The sequence below is a fragment of the Mirounga angustirostris genome, unplaced genomic scaffold (genome assembly GCF_029215605.1).
Source record: "Mirounga angustirostris isolate CCGP_5_RB_7025 unplaced genomic scaffold, mMirAng1.0.hap1 SCAF_2, whole genome shotgun sequence".
NCBI classification, from domain to species: domain Eukaryota; kingdom Metazoa; phylum Chordata; class Mammalia; order Carnivora; family Phocidae; genus Mirounga; species Mirounga angustirostris.
In genome coordinates, this window is record NW_026991710.1 from 3,600,805 (window position 1) to 3,619,800 (window position 18,996).

Here is an 18,996-nt window from a genome sequence, read left to right on the forward strand (position 1 = left end):
CGTCCCCTTTTGGGAGGATGTTGGTCATACACTCAGTGCACGTCCTTGTAGTTTGTGTATCATTTCTTCTTTGGGGCCACATGAGAAGAGCCCCTTAGTCTGACGTGCACTTCAAACAGTGCACACTTGCTTTTCCTCTGACAGCAATTGTCCGTCGGTCGGCAGGAGAGGGGCGGTTTGCATACTTCCTCACACAGGATCCCAAAAAGGTGCATCCTCCGGGGCTGAGATTTCATAAAAGCAGCGCTTTGTACCGCTCCATTGAAGACACTCTTAAGTGACAGTGACATTTTCATTTTTACTGTCAGTGCGTGGTGAGGAATACAGTGACTGCTAGTTTAGTCTGGTGTCCCTGCTTTGATTTGTGCCAACAGGCTGGCAGCGTAGCCCCTAACCACTGACACAGGAAAAGGAGAATAAGGCTTCGGTGTTATGAAAGTAGTTGGGCCTCCTGCATGCCCTAAAAGGGTTTCGGGGTCCCTGAAAGGTTCACACCATGATTTGTAAATTGCTGACTCCAGCCGCATAGTCGGGTCTTGAGTCGGCCGTGATCCTAGAAGGAGAAAAGACATGGTCAGGAGTCCGCACCCAAGTCCTCCTCGGCATCCAGCGTCTTTTTCGTAACTGCACAAACATGCTCACAGCCTTCCTGGGAATGGAGCCAGCCCTGCAAAGGCAGAGTTGGGTGTTGAGTTTCTGGAACCACGTCCTGGTGGTTATTTGAAAACTATTTGGCATTTTAAACTTCCATCTCCTTCTCGACAATGAAATTTAATATCTTGCAATTGACACCATGATGATGTCAGGCTTTTAGGTCATGACTCCATCTGTTGGCAGCATGGCTTTGGAGCGTCTCCTAGATGAAAATGACTGCCTCAGAGCAAAAGCAAAGGAGCAGTGCATTTGTCCAGAAGATGACGCATGAATCTTAGTCGACCTGGCTTCGGCAAACTTGCTCTTCACGCTGGAATACCGTATCCAGTTAAGCTAAAGTGAAATGCATTTACATTGTGGCGTTTGCACCCCACTGGGTCTAACAGTCCCCTTCCCTCTCCTCCGTTTGCAGCAATGGAAGAGTTAATAGTTGAACTTCGTCTCTTTCTGGAGCTCCTGGACCATGAATATTTAACGTCAACCGTCAGGGAGAAAAAGGCAGTGATCACCGACATCCTGCTGAGGATACAGTCATCCAAAGGTGCGTCTGCTCTTTCTTCCTCCAGTCTCCTTTGTCTCTAAACCATCCCGAATCCACCGTCTTTCTCAGACACATTCATTTGCTCATTAACATACTTGTTCATCCCACTGTCCCCGAGGGTCTCCCCGCATGCCAGGTGCTGGCGTTTTCCAGGCACAGGAGGACAAAGCCTTTAAGGAGCTGATGGGATAGTGGGGGATCATGCTCCAATAACTCCATCTCCGTCTGCTTCTCTCCTCCCCTGGAGCTTCCGCCTTGGAGGGATGTCTTGGGGGTCAGAGGAGACGACAGAAAGTGCCTCCGAACAGTGCCTGACCCGCGGTCGACCTGCGGTCAGCACGACTGTTCCTCTTTCCTGTTGCTCCTGCTAGTAGAGGTGGTCCTCCTTCCCAGCCTCCCGCCCTCGGCCTCTTCCCTTTGCTCGGCCAGCACCCACTGCTGGCCTGGACGCACTGCGCCGCTCGGGCCTCTGGCCTCGGGGTCTGCTGTTGGCTTTCCCGGGGGCCCTTTCCTCTGCCTCTGCTCGATGGGTTCCCACGCTCTGTCTCTCTGCACGTGCCTCCCGATGCTTTCCAACTCACTCGTTCTCTTCAGAGCTCTTTCATTAGCCTTGAGCCCGTCCGCTGATAGTTTTGGTGGTAGAATTCCCATCTGTTCTTTTTCTCTCTTTCCTTTTTTTTACTGTGCCCAGTTCTCTGCCAGAATTCCCCACTGCGCCTCTGGCAGTCAGGCTCTGTGTCTTTCCCTGCCTGCGTATCACACGTGACCCATTACAGGTGACTGTTGTTGAGCGGTTGTTCTGGTGGGTCTTTCCAGGGGGGGTCTGGCCTGGCAATAGCCCTACACCCAGATTAAAGCCGGTTCCTTCCTTTCCTGCCTTTGCTGACACGGTGCTCACCACATGTCCTAAGTTACTTGGGTACACACTTGTCTTCTCAACTTGAATACGGCTGCGCTGGGAGCATGAGCTTAAGGCCGCCGGGACACGCAGGGACCCGTGTGTTCCCAGTATCTGGCTTCAGGAGGGCACCTGATACAAATGTACTGCTTCCGGGGCCGCGCCCGCCCCTTAGTCCGTGTGTCTGTGGGTAAGTCCTGACCAGAGTGGAAGTTCAGGCAGGGCAGCTCACCTTTGCCAGGCCGCGCAGCATTGGAGGAATGCAGGCTTCCGTGCCGGCTCCATCATTTCCACCGCTAGTGTTTCGATTAGTTCTGCAGTCTCTTTTTGTTTTTTCCAGCCATAGATCCCCCACCTGGAGAAGAATAACAGGATTGTTGTACAGTCTTAGAGGAAACAGATATTGGCCCAGCGTTCACGATGGGGCTGAGGGCGGGATAGCTGCCGGCGGCACCGTCCACACCCTTCTCCTCCTCATCCAGTTCTGTGGTTTTGGTTGATGCCTACAGGTTTCGAAGTGAAGGACCATGCTCAGAGGCAAGAGACCCCCAACAGCCTGCCGGCTCCTCCCCAAATGCCTTTGCCGGAGATCCCTCAGCCGTGGCTGGTGAGTGCACGGTCCTACAGAGCCGCTGGGCCCCTGGGCCACTTGGGGCTCCGGGCAGGTGGTAACAGCCCAGATCTGGAGGAAAGGAGGCCGTTTCTTGCTAGAGTCTCTCCTTTGAGTGGGTTTCTAGGGCTGCTGGTAATAGCCAAGTGGGAGGCTGGTGTCTCCTTGAAAATTGCTGGAGCTACAGGTCCATGGAAAGCTGTTCTGAAGTTAGATTTTTTTTCTTTTTCACCCAGAGGCTTTAGCAGGCCCAACAATGGCATAGAGCCATCGGGGGACTTGACCCTCTCTTGGGCTAACTCTGGATTTGAATACCGTAGTCTACAACTTTAATGTTCATTGTTATGCTTCTTCTGGGATAAAACGTACATACACATTCCCAGGAATGTGTATTTTATGTGATGTTATGCATTCAAAATGTGTTTTGGAGTTCTTCTGCCACCTTTGCAGTCTTGGGATGCTCACATGTGCCATTTAGCTTTCTCTGCCTTTTGCTGTTGGCTCGTTTGCTTACTCTGGAAAATTTGACTTTCATTCAAAATCAGAACAAACTCAGTGACTTGGAAATTCTCTTTGTGATGTTTGCTTTCTGTATGTAAAATCTTTTAAAAGATTTTATTTATTTGTTAGAGAGAGTGCCACGAGAGAGAGAGAGAGCAGGAGTAGGGGGAGAGGGAGAAGCACACCCCACTGAGCAGGAAGCCCGATGCGGGACTCGATCCCAGGACCCCGGGATCATGACCTGAGCCAAAGGCAGACGCTTAACAACTGAGCCACCCAGGTGCCCCCTGTATGAGTCATTTCTTCATCTCGCCGCCAGGACGAAGACTGCAGGAGAACGGGGCCGGGTCCCATTTACCTCTAGCTCTGCTTGCGCCCCAGCATGGTGGCTGGTGTCCAGTAGATACCCGTTAATTGTCATTTCAGAGGGGGACAGAGGACATTAGCACTCACTGGGCCCCTACTGTGTATTACACACCAGACTTGTTACTTTTTCGCTTGTAATTTCGTGTAATCCTCACAGAGCCCCTACATGTGAAGAGTATGAATACCCAGTTTCCAGACAAGGAAATTTAGGATCAGTGAATATTCGCGATTTGTTCAAGATCATACGATAGGCAGGAAAAGGCAAAAATTGTCACAGGTTCTTTGGATTCGAATGCAGTCTCTTCTCAACAATACTACTTTGGTGGTGTGGCCGCAAAGCCGAGGCAAGTCTACCTCGCGGATCAGAGAAGGTTGTGTCAGGAAGCGGAAGTCTGCTCCCGAGCCGGGGTCCGGGGAGGCGACAGGACACAGAGCTCAGCTGCCACCCACTCGGCCACGTCCTTGTACGACTGCGCACGGGAACCGTAGTGTGTCTGCGCTGCAGACGCAACGTTCCTGAGAGGCTGTCGTGGTGGGGCCATGCACCAGGATAACCGCGAGGACCCCGAGGGCTAGAGCAGGGCCTTGCGGATCGATGCTCTGCGTGAGAGCTGGTTGCTACTGTGTGGAGCAGCGCTTCCCAACCGTCACGTTCCCCGAATCCCTGGGGGTCTTGCGAAGACGAACCTTCTGATCCGCTAGGTCTGTGTGGGGCCGTAAGTGCTGCGTTTTCAACGAGATCACTGTAGAAAATTGGGGGGAAGCCCTAAAAGTACATAAAAGTCATCTACGTTTCCTTCTTCCTGGGAGAGCCACCAACTTCCTTCACCTGTGCCGAGCCGGGGCAGGGCCACGGGCCTCCGGTCCGAATGGAGATGCGCTGAGTGCCGCCTGTTCGCTGGTTCGCAAGGCTGGGGATGAGGAAAAGGAGACCTTCACTATTCATCTGTTGTTTTATACATTTAATCTGTCTGCAATTGAGAGTATATTGAATGTATGATTTTTATATGTGGTTTTTATCTTTTTAACATTATTTGTTATGTATTTTTCCCTCTTTATAAAAGATTCTTTATAATTTTCCTTTTTTTTTTAACTCATCCTGTTTGTTATAGAAACTGACTTGATTGGTTTCATTTTTTCCATGCATTATTTGTTTTTGTATTATTATTTTTTAAACTTTTTTTTTAATCGTTTTTAAGATTTTATTTATTTATTTGAGAGAGAGTTCATGGGCAAGAGGGAAGAGCAGAAGGGAGAGAGAGAAGCAAGCTCCTCGCGAAGTGGGGAGCCCCATGAGGGGCTCGATCCCAGGACCCTGGGATCATGACCTGAGCCGAAGGCAGACGCTCAATCAACTGAGCCACCCAGGCGCCCCGTTGTTTTAAATACAACGCAAAACTGTAGCCCAGAAGTGTTGATGCACAACATTAACCCTCACAAACATTGTCTGTCTGAAAGAGAAAGAACGGGGTGAGCGGACAGCAGTTCATTCATTTCTGGGTTTTATCTTCTGACTCACCCGTGCTTTCCCTCCTCAGCTTGCCTGAGCCCATGGCCCTCCCACCGTCTCAGCGTGCTGCATCCCGTAGTGAACGTTGGGAAAGGGGTTTCCAGGCTGCAGACATCTGGGGGTAGCCAGCAGAGTGGGGGGGCTTCTGTGAACTTCATGGACCCTCCGGTGCCTTGTCAAGTGCCATGTACCTGGTCTGGACTGAGACGCACGTCCCATACGGTCTGGGCCAGGTGCAGGGACTGTCACTTTCAGTGCCAATCTCAGATGAAGCGTACTCATCAAATAGCCAACACTTTCTACCATTTTTGACCACTGAATAGTTAATCCATTTCCACTGATTTTTCCTCAGATACAGTTTGCTGTTCCTTCACTTGTTTGTGTTCCCTTCTCTCTCTCCTGTCCTCGTCTCTCGCTGTGCCCGGCTCATGCTCTGTCCCTGCCTTTGGCTGCAACATGGCAGAGTGTCCTGGTTTAAGGAACGTGAGAAGCCCTCCTACTGATGGTAGTTGGTTGGCAAAAATGTTGGTTTTAAATATTTAAGTATTTAAATACTTAAATATTTTAAGTTTAAACAAATAATGTTTGGGTAGGAGTCTGACCAATAGGTAATTTCTCCTGACTGGTGCCTAATACATGAATATCTAGAGAGCTTTCCTGTCCTCTAAACTCCTGGGGTTCCGATGTGGGGCCAGGGGCTACGTTCCTTGAGTACGGGTCTCCGCACTGTATTCTGCTGCTTTTCTGCATGCACCTGTGGCAGTCAGCGATTTCCGGTTGTTGTTTCCTTAAAGTGAAGTGAAACGTAGACACTCGTGAGCCCGCCTGAGTTTGCAGCCTCTGAAGCTTTGAGTGCTGTGCTGTTCGTTCCTAGTTGACGTGCCCACCCTGATTGGATTTTCTTTTCTTCCTTCGTGGTTTGTCTTGAACAAAGCTTTCTTTTCTTTTCTTTTCTTTTTTTAAGATTTTATTTATTCATTTGAGAGAGAGAGAGCACATGCATGCACAAGAGAGAGCATGAGCAGGGGGAGAGGCAGAGGGAGAAGGAGGAGCAGACTCCCCGCTGAGCAGGGAGCCAGACATGGGACTCAATCCCGGGATGCCAGGATCATGACCTGAGCCGAAGGCAGATGCTTAACCAACCGAGCCACCCAGGCGCCCCTCTTTTCTTTGTTTAAAAAATATTTTATTTTTGTGTAATTTCTTTTTTTTTTTTTTCCAAAGATTCTATCTATTTATTTGACAGAGAGAGAGAGACAGCGAGAGAGGGAACACAAGCAGGGGGAGTAGGAGAGGGAGAAGCAGGCCTCCCGTGGAGCAGGGAGCCCGATGAGGGGCTCGATCCCAGGACGCGGGGCTCGATCCCAGGACCCCGGGATCATGACCTGAGCCGAAGGCAGACGCCCAATGACTGAGCCACCCAGGTGCCCCTATTTTTGTGTAATTTCTATACTTAACATGGAGCTTGAACTCACAACCCTGAGATGAAGAGTCACACGCTTTACTGACTGAGCCAGCCAGGCGCCCCTTGACTGAAGCTTTATAAAGAGAATCATCTCAGAGAGTGTTATCACCTCTCCTTTTGCACTCATTATTTCACCGGTTTATTTATGTAATAGCTAATCAAGTTAACGTAAATAACTATAATAATAAGTACAGGCATTTACAGAACAAGGCTGACTCTTGGTAAATGTGCAGCTCAGCTGAGGGGACTCTTTGTACAGGGCACTCTGGAGGGGAGCCTGTCGTTGACCATGAATGTTTAGCATTTTACGGACATCCGTCAGGGCTTTTGCAGAGGGAACGAAGAACATCTGTCACTTTAGCAAGTCAGGGAAGCAGAGACTGGTTATGATGGTTCTACTGTAGTTTTCTGATAGTTTTCAGTGAATTCATTATTCAGCAAGTAAGGCGGTCATTGGGTAGATTCACTCTGCTGCTGGTGAATTGGCTGTGGCCGGTCAGTCCTTTGCTGTCGGCAGGTTGACTTTCAGGAGAATTCGCATGCACTGGGCCAGAGATGGCATGACCGGGCGGGGAGGGCACACGAAGGAAGATGCGGGCGGCCTGGAGCTGGGCACGCCACGGCTCTGTGCTGGGGAATGGGATTCGGGCAGGGTCTGCCAATGAGGCTTCATGCAACTACCACTAACCATCTCCTGCCATCCCTCCTCCCCGGGGGATCTCTAAGATCTGTTCATCTTGGTAACGGAGACTTTACACCCACTGACCTAACAACAGGGCCTCATTTTCACATTCTTTTAATTCAACTAAATGTTCACCTGTTGGAGATGGTTTGTTTCTATGCTGCTTTGTGTTCCTCGAGCTGTGCAGTGGAAAACGCTGACAGCTTGTCAAGGGTGGGGAGCATGTGCAAACGTCAGTCTTGTAACGTTGACGATGCCTCCATGCACGGAGGGCACGTTGGAGTGTTTCTTCCCTGTCCGGGCCTGGGAGTGAACGTGGTGACAGCCGAGGGTGTCCCATGAGACCCGGTGGCCCTTCAGCGTGGCCAGCCTTTTCAGATGCTCGCAGGAGTGTGGGGTTATGTGCTGTGTGTGGGTGCAGAACTTCTCCCGACTCCTGGAAATGGCAAGCGTGGGACACGACATGTTTGACCGTCTGGGTGAGCTCCCGCGCTTTCCAACGGGAGACTGGAATAGGCCCAGATATGCGTGTGTTTAGTCAAAGCCTGTCTGGGAAGAGGTTTGTTTTGTTTCACGCGGAGCGTGCGCAGCTGTCCCACTGCTGTACTCCGTGTGGAGCACAGGTGTAGAGCGTGTGTGAGTAGCGGCCCCCTCCCTAGGGAACGGATCCCGTCCGTGTGGACGTTGCTGCAGCTGGTGCCCATGCTCAGGCGGCGGTTTCCCAGGGGGCCGGAGCCACAGCCCCTGTCGTACCTCCTACCTCCCCCTCTTCTCAGAGCAGCGCCGAGCCCAGGCCAGGGCTCTCTCGGATCTTTACGGTTGGGAGGAGAGAGCAAGGTGGACTCCTTCTGGGTCTCTGCTACCCAATTGAGGCATTTAGAAATATTTTTATTTGATCATTTAACAGCAGGGCATTTATATGGTGTTCAGATGGGGCGTGGGAGAGCAACTAAGCTCTTTGATATTTTAGGGCCAGAGTTTATATAAATGTGATCACTTATTATGTCAGCAGATAATAATGAAGGGGTTTTTTTTAATTGTGGTAAGATAGTCATAACATAAGCTTTACCATCTTAACCACTGCCAGGTGTCCAGTTGGGTGGCAGTAAGTGCTTCAGAGTATCGGGCAGCCACCCCCACCCTTCATTTCCAGAACTTTTCCATCTTCCCAGCTGAAACTCCATCCCCATGAGCACTACCCCTCCTCCACCCGCCCCCACTCTGCTTCCTGCCTCTGTCTCTGGAACTGTGAGCATGTGGGCCCCCCGTCGCCTGCTGCCTGCCCTGAGACCTCCTAAAGCACTTTCACGGCAACCACATTCTGTCGGACAGATGAGATTATGAGGCTCTTCGAGACTAAATGACAAAATTAAGTATTTTTCCAGTCACGGAGTTGAGACGAAAGCCCAAGATTTAAAACAAGAAAACCGTTTGTTTCCTGGTGAAATCAGATGTGATCCTTTGAGTGAATGTGAATCATGTGTTCTTTTTTTTCCCCTCTTATCTTTCGGAGGAGTTCAGTCTCATTTGTAATTCCTGCGGCATCTTTTAAACTTTTAATCTGTGGCTGCACTCCAGATACGTATCCTGTTTACACTCCCGTTGGACCGTTGGCCTTCCCTGCGGATGGCTTCCTGCTGGTGGAGGCGGGGAGACGACCCGGCCCCACGGGGCTTCCACTCTGCATGCCTGAATGAAGCCAGAGGGAGCTTCACAGCACGGTTAGGTGCCTGCTGTTTACTCACGTGCTATGTGGAATGCAAGTTCAGTAGGGAGCGGAGGGGAGCGGGGTGATTTGGATAAAAACTTTTATTTTGCCAGGAAAAGTACTCAAAATTCGTGCTGTTAGTATTGAGCCCCTTTTGCAGCTGAGCCTATAAAATTCTGTTCCCCACTCCTCGGCCTCGCTCAGCGGTGTGGCCACCATCCTAAAGATGCCCCGCCCCGTAGGAGGTTTGGATTCCCGCCCGGGTGCCCTGCCATGCTTCCAAAGTACTTGTGTCAGTTATGGAAGGTCAGTCGCTGCAACCAGAACAACAGTCTGGAAGCCCACCGTATAGACAGAATTCAGGTCAGAAAGTGATTTGATACTGGGCTGATATTTTCCTCTGCTGGAATCAGGGCTCTTAGTTCATTGGTGATTCTGGTGCAGAGGCTGCGTGATGCAATGGCGTGGGGAGCAGCAGAGGAACAGATGCCCGTGGTGACAGAGTGGGAGCCGTGAAGAGCACAGGGCGGGAGGAATGCCCGCTTTCCTGAAGGGAAGGAGGGAATGACGGTGTTTGTCATGCAAGCACTCAGGTTGGACCCAGTGGGCTCAGTGGGCTGGTTGGTTCCTGTAGCAGGTGCAGCAGGCGCAGCAGCAGGCACAGCAGGTGCAGCAGGTGCAGCAGCAGGCACAGCAGCATGGACAGCAGGTGCAGCAGGTGCAGCAGGTGCAGCAGCAGGCGCAGCAGGTGCAGCAGCAGGCACAGCAGGTGCAGCAGGTGCAGCGGCAGGCGCAGCAGCATGGACAGCAGGTGCAGCAGGTGCAGCAGCAGGTGCAGCAGGTGCAGCAGCAGGCGCAGCAGGTGCAGCAGCAGGTGCAGCAGCAGGCACAGCAGGTGCAGCAGACGCAGCAGGCGCAGCAGCAGGGACAGCAGCAGACACAGCAGGTGCAGCAAGCGCAGCAGATGTAGCAGCAGGCGCAGCAGCAGGTGCTGCGGGATACAGTCGTGACACAGAAATGCGGTGCGTGCAGTTCCCCGGCCTCCAGCTCAGTGCCCAGGCCACTCCGGCGGACTTCCAGCTCCTCCACCAGTCAGCTCTGCACACGTGTGACGGTGTTGGGGCCTCTCACCTCCTGGGCCTCCGTTCCCTCCTTTGTAAAATCAGTCAAAATGCCAACAGCTCAGTGTTAATTTCTGAACAGGAGAAAAATCTCCATAAAGTATCCCAGAGCGGTGTCTGCCACACGGCAGGCAAACAGTAAACGTTAGGCATCGTTGTTCTGTTGCTCAAATAGTCGTAATAACAATGATAATCATGTTTCTACCATGTAATTATATAAACATAACAGTTATTATTATCAGTGGGAAAATATGTCTCTGTCTGGCTTCTCCTTAAATTGGCAAAGGCAAATACCAATGGGGTTTTCTTCCCAAAAAGATGGGAATTCAGTTACGGCCAATGCAATACACCAGTAGGTTGTGTTCCTACCCAGTTGTAGGTGCGGGCTTCTCTAGTGACACGTGGACCCCTGGGAGGAGAAGCTTCCCTTAGGGCAGATAAGAGTCTCTAAACTACAGAGTTACTTCCACTCACGGCAGAATCTGCAGAAGTGTTCGGTGCATTTGACCTTGCCTAGTGACTGGTGCTGTGCCGTTCCCGTCTTTTATGTCTAGGGCACAGCTGGGCCACCAGCAGTCCTTCCTCGGGGAGGATGGTTTCCCACATTTCTTCTCCGGTCTCCTCAGAGGCTGCGGTGGTTGGAGTGTTTTGTGGGAGCCAGTGCAGGAAACGGGAGACAAGAGCAGGACAGCGGTCAGGCTCCGTGCGCAGGCTCGGTGTCTTCTGGTGTTGAGGGGGAGTCGCCCAGTCCAGCGGGAGTGGTGCCACGCTGGTGGGCAGTGTCATCGGGAGAAGGGACACTGCCGCACCTGCCCTGGCCAATGGCGATCATGTCATTACCGTTTAACGAGGCCCCAACATCAGCTCTCGCTAAGGTCTCAAGACTGGTCAAGTTGGCGTTGTGGCCTGCTGAGCAGCAACTTGATAAGAAGAGCAGAACGAGAATCTCAGAGCTGGGATGGACATCAGAGGCGCCCTCTTCACCAGTTAGGACATCGGGGCCCAGAGTTACGGGGAGGTCACTCCGCCCAGGACGGCACTGGCCCCGCATGGAGCGAGCGTGTGGGGGGAATCGAGCTTCACCTCTTCATGCTATACTCTTGCTTCCTGCCTGTCCTCTGCTTTCTCTGGTTTTCCATGATCCCTTTTGGAAATCTGTCTTCCCTGCTTTGTACTTTTAAAAATTCCTGTTAATGGTGATTTCAGTGAATTCTTACCTATTGGAAAGGCTCTGAAAGAAGTTTCTCCCCTGAAAGAAATGGTACTAACAGTTTGGGGACCTTTTTTTAGCCTGCCCCCCACTTGCCTTTAACAAGCTGCAATTCCTCTGCTTAAATATCTAAAACCCAGAATTTCAAGGGTAAGTGGTATTTGGGAGTGGAGTGTGGGTCTCTTTTGAAGAGAGAAGGTGCTCCTCTATAAAAATTCCTTTTTGAGAGATGCCTGGGTGGCTCAGTCGTTAAGCGTCTGCCTTTGGCTCATGTCATGATCCCAGGGTTCTGGGATCGAGCCCCGCATCAGGCTCCCTGCTTGTGCACATGCACTCTGTCTCTCTGTCTGGCAAATAAATAAAAATTAAAATCTATTAAAAAAAAAGAATTCGTTTTTGAGGGATATTACTTCAAAGCAAAAATAGTTTAATTTTTTTCTGATTTTAAAAATGATAAATTTTTAAAATTTTAGAAATGACAAGTATCATGCAGAAGAGCCAAGCCATAGGGATATGCAACCTCTTGTTAATGTTTTGCTGGATGACCTCCTGTCTTTGAGCCTAAACACACACAGTTATATCAAGGGCTCCTAGCGTACCCATTTTCCCTCACTTAACGGTGTCTGGTGGAGGGTTTTCCCGCAAACGACGACAATGCGGAAGCACTGTCCTTTCCAGCCTCTGCACGTGAAGGAGTCCGCACACCTTCTTCTCTCAGTGAAGATTTAGATTGTTTTTAGATTTTGCTAAACCATCTTTTATTGAACATCTGTGTACGTTTTTGCTCATCTGACCAGTTGCCCTCTCGGCTTGTGTTTCCAGAAGTAGACTTACTGGATCTAAGGGCGTACCTGTTGAAAAGCTGCCCCAAACGCACGGCCACCAGCAGGGCCCCAGAGCCAATCCGCTGGGCATGGGTGCCTCCCCCGGTGCACCTTGGCTTTTCCCGTAGCCCTAGGAAGGGGGTTTGTGCTAGTTCACAAGCATCTGTCTGATTCAGCGATTCGTAATGCTTTCCCAGGACAGGAATAATTGGACTGTTCCGACATACCAGGAGGAAGCGGAAGCACTCTCTGTTTCATGAATAAAGACGCTCGGTGAATCGAGCAGCTCTTTTCCAAAAGCAACAAGCAGAGATTTTAACCCGGGCACGGCCTCCTGTTCAGACCTTGCCTGGGGCCGAGCACCATGTATCAGGTTCCGTTTTAAGCACTGCCTCTTCGGGAGGATATGAAGGAGCTGGGTACCGTCCAGAGTTCGACCACAGAAGGACGATAGTCGGGAAGGCAGCCTGGTGGAAGGCGTGCGAGGGGCCGGGGTTATTTAGCCCGGGGCACAGGCCTGGGGGCGGAGGGGAGATAACTGGGCTCCAGCAGATGGAGGAAAATTGTGTAAATGACCCTTCATCTGGCGGGAGGAAGGAGTGGGTTGGATGCACAGAGGGTGGTTAGTCATTCACAAAGGGCTTCTTGGATTCAGAGCTGAGTTGTTTCACATCCTAGAGAGTTTATGTGGGTATAAATCCTTCTGATTTCTTTGGAACAGTGTTCTGCTTGGAAACAGAACTTGGTAGATCTTCAGGTTGGGGTTGCTGTTCTGTTCCGTTCTCAGTGACGTCTTTCCAATTTGTGTATAGAACATAGGTTGTGTGAGCTAGTTACAAAAGGAAGGGGGCAAATATGAGCAGAAAGAGGGCTTTAGTGGACAGACCTGGTGCTGGAGAAGCCAGCTCTGTCATTTACTAGCCCCCAATTTCGAGGAGGCTGTTGCAGACCCCGAGCCTCACACTCTGTGTCTGTGACATATAAGGTAAGGTGATGTCTACCGTGCAGGATTCCTGAGGGGGGTGCCTGACGCCACCTGAGGCCAATGCAGAAGTGCTTAGTAGAATGCCAGGCAGGTAACAGGTGTTTGGCAAATGCTGGCTTTCCTTGCCCTTCCCTTCTAACCCTGCTGTTGGCATGAGGGCCAGAGAGTGATAGGGGCAGCAGGCTCTTAGGTGTCCATGGGACAAGAGGTCAGCGTGCACTAGTGAGAGGAGAGGGGGCTTCACATTTGGACAGTCCTGCCGACTCTTGTGTGTTCTCAGTCATGGCTTCCAAACCCGAGTGCCTCAGTCCCAGAGTCCGACAGGAAACTGTGATGCGTTTGGTTTTTGCCACAAGCAGATTCCTTCTTGGCACAAGTTTCTTTTAGAGAGTAGCTCAGAGGGGATTTTCTTTGTAAGTTTTGAAAAGTGTCCCTGGCTACGTTGGGAGTATGGTGAGATCGCGGACAAGCCACGATCCTTTATCCAGCCGCTGCTTACGTGGTGCAACATCAGGGAATCTGGATGGTTCCCGTACCCCAGAGCCCCCATGCAGGGGTGTGGGTCCAGGGGATGCGGGAGGATCAGCAGGGTGGGGGACAGAGGAGGGAGACCCCCATCTCAGCTCTGGGCAGGGCCCGAGAGAGGGCTGTGAGTTAGCCCCTGCCCCAGAAGCAGGCCATGCCGGGGCGCTCACGGCTGCTGGCCACCGGCGAGCTGGTGTGGACTGAGTGGCATGCAGCCACGGCTGGGCTGGGGGTGGACGTGGGCAAGGAAGCAGAGGAGATCAGTCAGGAACAGAACTCAGAACCTCTCCATGGGTCAGGGCTCTCTTTTGCCGTGGACTTTACAAAGGAAAATGGATAATGCTGGTCAGCACCTGCTAGTTCAAACTGCAGAATTTTCTAGTCATGGCTCTGAGCTCTGTGGCGTTTCTTCCTTCTTCTCCTCAGCCACCTGACAGTGGGCCACCGCCGCTACCGACATCATCTCTCCCGGAAGGCTACTACGAGGAAGCCGTGCCGCTGAGCCCTGGGAAAGCTCCAGAATACATCACATCAAGTAAGTGTCAGGTCTGCCTGGTCCTCGCCGGCCTCCTGAAGTGCTGGACTGTGTGGAGGGGAATCAGGGTGGCATCAGACACCGGGGACGTGTGGCGCTCAGGCAGTGCTGACCCTGAAGGGGTGAACAGAGAAGGGGCTCCGAAAGCCCGCAGTGCCTTTGGGAACTCAAGATGGTTGTCTTTCTCTGATTCACACCAGGTGCGACCTTGTTGCTGTGGGTCGTGGGTCTCAGTGAAATGTGTCCCCTTTGGTCACAAGGCAGAGACTTGTGTGGCATGTGTTTGTGGTGCCCCTTGCCTGGGGTGTGGCCCCCCAAGGCTGCTTTCCTGTGCCAAGGAGGCTAAAGGAGGGTACAAAACCAGCCCGTCTGTCTCTTCTTGCTTTCATATGGGTTCTACTAGAACCTTCCTGCCGAGCTAGAGTTGTCCTGGCCCGGCTCTGGTCTTCCCTCACAAGCACCTCTGCGGTTTGGTTTTGGATCACCGGCTTCATTCCTCCCTCGATGCTCTGTCAGGCGGGGAGCTGTGTCTCCAAATGCAGTGGAGGGAGGGTGTCCGAGTCCCTGTGGACAAGGGATTCTTGCTTTTCTCATAAAAGATAAAACGGAAAGTTGGGGATTGGTCGTTTTAGTCACGAGGCTTTGGGCACATTAATATTCATGGCACGCGGTGGCCCATCATGTGTCTTCTGACGGAAGTGCACGCCAGCTCCCAGGGCTGTCCTCCTGTCGCCCGCCGTCTCTGCCTCTGTCTTCCCCGGCAGCTGACAGGTGTGTCCCCAGAGGGCCTCCCTGCGAGTGCTTTCTGCATGTAAGCCGGACAGGGGCCCCTCGACGACAGGGGCCTGTTTGCTCAGCCTCCGGAGCAGTCGCATTCGGAGAAGGAAAGGGACGGTTCTGGTAACAGGGGTTAGGATGTGCTGGGTTTCGAGGTCTCGAAGTCAAGTGTTTTAGTTTCTCTGTTATTTAAGAACCATCCATGGAAAATGCACTCAGGCAATTTCTAAGTGGCCACCATTTCCAGAAGTCAGGAGATTAATCAGAGAACACCAAACCTGAAGCGGCTCGGTGTAATTCAGAACCTCACTGGCTTCCTTTCCTTCTCAGCAGCGAGTCTGGGAAAACCGGCTTGTCCACGAGGGTATTTCCCAGCACTGGGGCTGTCCGGCTCCAGCCTGCTCCCACCGTCCTTCCACTCCCACCCACACACTTGCAAAGCTGGAGACTGAGAGTAATTTCCTTTGACTGGGGGCCAGAGGCCGTTTTCAGTCTGAGAAGCCTCACCTCAGTGATGTGTTCTGTCCTGTTCTTCAGAGAAGCCACCTGTAGTTGCCAACAGGTGGGCAGCTTTTGTTGAACCAAGTCCAGAGGAGAGGGTAACAGAAGGATGCAGGCTCGGGGCAGCGAGTCAGCGGGGATAACACGCCAAGGCTCCCTCAGTCAGGCGTCTGTGGGTGAGCAGTGGGCGGTGAGGGCCTCGCCGTCCTCCCGAGGCACAATGCCGGGAGCTGACTTCCAGATGGGTTACTCAGGGCCTCGGCGACAGCTCTGTCGAACCCTGTGTCAGGTGTGGTTCTAGCAGAGGAATGAAGGGTCCATGATAAGAAGACCTGATGCAGCCGTGGAAACTGGTGGAGGAGGCTGTGGAGCAGGGCTGGCCGTCGCGGGGAGATGCAGAGCCTCGGCAGAGCTGCCCGCTCCTGGCCGGGCCTCAGATGCCGGGGGGCGGTGCAGGGGGGACCTGCAGGGGCTGCGGGCCCAGCAGAGGGCCGGCCACCCGGCGACGGCGGTTGTGAGCCGCAGGAGTGCCTGGTACCTACGCCAACCTTCAGCACGTGCTGGCGGCTGCTTCCGTCCCGCCTTCCAGATTGCTCCGGATCTCTCCGTGGCCAGCCCTAACCCAGAGTCATCCATGGAAGGGAACGTGGGGAAATGTAATTCCAGCCGTGCCGAGTTGCTCCGGGGTAAAGCTGCCACCGTCTCTCCTGTGTCCATTTGGCGGCCGAGTGCGCCCCTCTTAACCGCACTGAATTTCCAAGTAAAGACAAGAGCAGAATCACAGCGCAGGTTAACGTGATTCCACTCTCGCCTGTATCATGGAAAACCCCCTAACTGCCCCAGGGGATACAGAGTCCCTTTGTCGACTTTGGGGTGACACCCATTCTCTTCCAGCGGAGCCCTACTCTCCCCTTGGAGAGCCTGTAGCTTCGACGTGGAGATCCACGGCCCCCTGCGGCTGGGTGGTAGGGAATGGGAGAGGGGAGGAGGGGAACTTGTTTATACACACGCAGATAACAGGGAAGGTGCGTAACGAGTCCCGTTCTCATTTCTACAACCAGCCAATGGTTATACCGTGTATTTACAACTTCATGCTCCCATTCCCTCGGCAAGCACCTTGGTCGATCACCCAGTGAGATGACTCATCTTTCCTTCCTGAAAAGTCTGGCTGCACTGGATGGTTCACTCATGGGGCATGCGAGTACTGAGAGCCACCCCAGGGACCTCCTCCTCCCATCTGGTGTGGCCATGACTGGTCACTGCAGCCACTGCCGTTAACCCCCTCTTTGCCTGTTGACCCCGCTCCCGAGTTAATAGAGCGATGACCGTGTCCTTTGGAGGGAATATTCTGCCCTTAGAAACTAAGACTTGGGGGCCTGAGGCAGAAATTTTGTCAGTGGGTCCCTGGGGTAACAGTGAGAGGAGCCACTACCATTTTCAGCCCTGGGTTCCCAGACCTGTGAGCCCCAATCTAGGGAAAAGAGCCCCACTGGGGCAGAGCAGATTCTGCTAGAAGGTATTCTGGAAGATAGCAACCCCAGTCTCCCAGGGGTGGCCAATCAAGCTGGTCCTGGAACTGAATATTCAAAAGGCATTCCACTGGTCTGTTGGGTCAGCTGCTTCCGGTGGTGGGGACACGGCAAGACCTGTGACTCTCATGAGCACGACCCAGAGTGTGGACTTCACTTGCTGTAACGTGAGTTCTCTGATCAGAAGCCATGCTGCGGGATCCCATGCTGGTGAATAAGGCATTCTGCAAGACTGTGGATGGTGCTTTTGGCAGGAGCATTGGGACAGGGAAGGTGAATGCCCTGCTGCCCCTCCCATGACGGAGGTGGTGCAGTTACTAGGTGGTGGGCTGACACCCCAGGGGACAATGTCGTGTGCGGGCAGGACACTGAGAAGGGCCAGGAGTCAGACTATCCTGCCAACTGGAGGTCCATCCCTGCGCCAGCCCCTTGTACGGGAGTCCATTTGGACGGGAAGTCTGGGGAAAGAGGCTGCCGGACATCTGTGTAATGGGCCGCATTATGTACCTGATTGTGAAAATCTGCTGAGGCTTTGCTAAGCGCTCACCTGGTGTGTTACTCTTGACTTTCTGAGCCCATCTGGGAGGTCCGTTCACAGTCCCTTCTGCAGTCCCTGCTTGCTGCCAGTTCCCCCCCCCAGTCTTGACCATCCAACCAAACCGTCAGGCCATGCGGAGGAGTCCGTGCTGGGAGAAGGAGCCCATGTAGCAGGCACGGGGACACGTGCACTTGAACCACTAGCTCGCACCTGTTACTTACAGCGTATGGGCCCGACGGATGCAGACTGCTTAGATGCTCTGCGGTGGGCCAGGTGACCGAGAGCCCGCGTTGGGCAGCTGAGGTGCCCGACCAAGCATTTAGATGCTGCTGGGTGTCAGAGAGCCAAAAGCAGTTTCTCAGGGTAAAATAATTGTTTCCGGAGGTTTATGTAGCTGGGCTCTGAAATCCTGAAGCTCTGTGCTGAGCTTCCCCCGAGGAGCCTGCTGCCATGGGCTTCCGATACCACCGAGAACAGGGTGTGATCAGAGACACGGAGCCACTGTGATGTGGAACAGAAGGTTTGTTGTAGGGGCTGGACCTCACGTAGTCATGGCAGCTGTTAGAGGCCGAGGGAGCTGCATCCACAAGGACAAACTGCACCCCATCTGTCCGTGACCCCCTCACACACACACACACACACACACACACACTCGGCAACACAGAAGATTCTGGTGCTCTTGGCTGCGGTGCAGGTGCCTGTAGGGATCTGCGCCGCCCAAGGAGGGGGCCTAGCGGCAGGGCGGCTGACACACCACGACACATGCCTGAGCCCCAGCAGCACCCGGCGCCCCCCAGCGACCTTCGGGCGTGGCAACTGCCGCTGTCCAGTCTCTCTCTCCGCAGTGCTCCCCGCTGCTGACCTCACCCGGCCATACCGGCCAGGGAATTCTGGGTAGCCGCTTCCAGCCGGGCTGGGTCGGCGACACCGTCACTACAAATCTTGTTGGGGCTTTGGGTTCCGACCTACATTTCATGTTATTTTCAGTTTTCTGATTGCCCTCTCTCCTCATCCTCTCCCTCCTCAAGGTCAGTTGGTTGAAATGCAAGTTGTGATTTCATGGGGAAGGGTATGTGTCTAAAATACACATTGTAATGTTTTATAGTTGAAAGTCATCATTTATTGGAATGTTCTTCAGTTCCGTCAGAACTGCCCGCAGAAAAGTGTCTGGTGTGAAGAACGTTTCCAAACCAGCAACATCCCATAAACACACAGATCCACACAGATCTCTTGCTGGCTCTTTGCTTTGCTTCCTTGTTCTGTAAGAAGTGTGGACGTCTACACGGGATGCTAGGACATGCCAGGGGCTCTGTCAGCCGTCCTCCTCCTCCTCCTCCGGGAGACGTTCCAGGACCTCCAGTGGATACCAGAAGCTGTGCACAGAGCCCAACCCCTATGTGCCGTGTTTCTCCCTATTCACACACCTTGGGATGAAGTAGAATTTCTAAGTGAGGCACAGGAGAATATGGGCCACAGTAGGACACGTGTAACAATACACTGTCACAAAAGTAGCAGA

General features: G+C 52.7%; 1 protein-coding gene across 4 annotated transcripts in view; it reads left to right on the plus strand.

Annotated features, from left to right (window-relative positions):
- The window catches only part of AFAP1 (actin filament associated protein 1), a 139,738-nt gene that overhangs the window by 59,070 nt on the left and 61,672 nt on the right, over positions 1–18,996 (plus strand). For all 4 annotated transcript variants that reach the window (XM_064584235.1, XM_045881543.3, XM_064584236.1 and 1 more), the window contains 3 exons: positions 1,067–1,195; positions 2,603–2,700; positions 14,027–14,135. In XM_064584235.1, coding sequence (XP_064440305.1) covers positions 1,069–1,195; positions 2,603–2,700; positions 14,027–14,135 — 334 coding nt within the window. In that variant the 5' untranslated portion in view covers positions 1,067–1,068. The remainder of the gene's footprint in view (positions 1–1,066; positions 1,196–2,602; positions 2,701–14,026; positions 14,136–18,996) is intronic.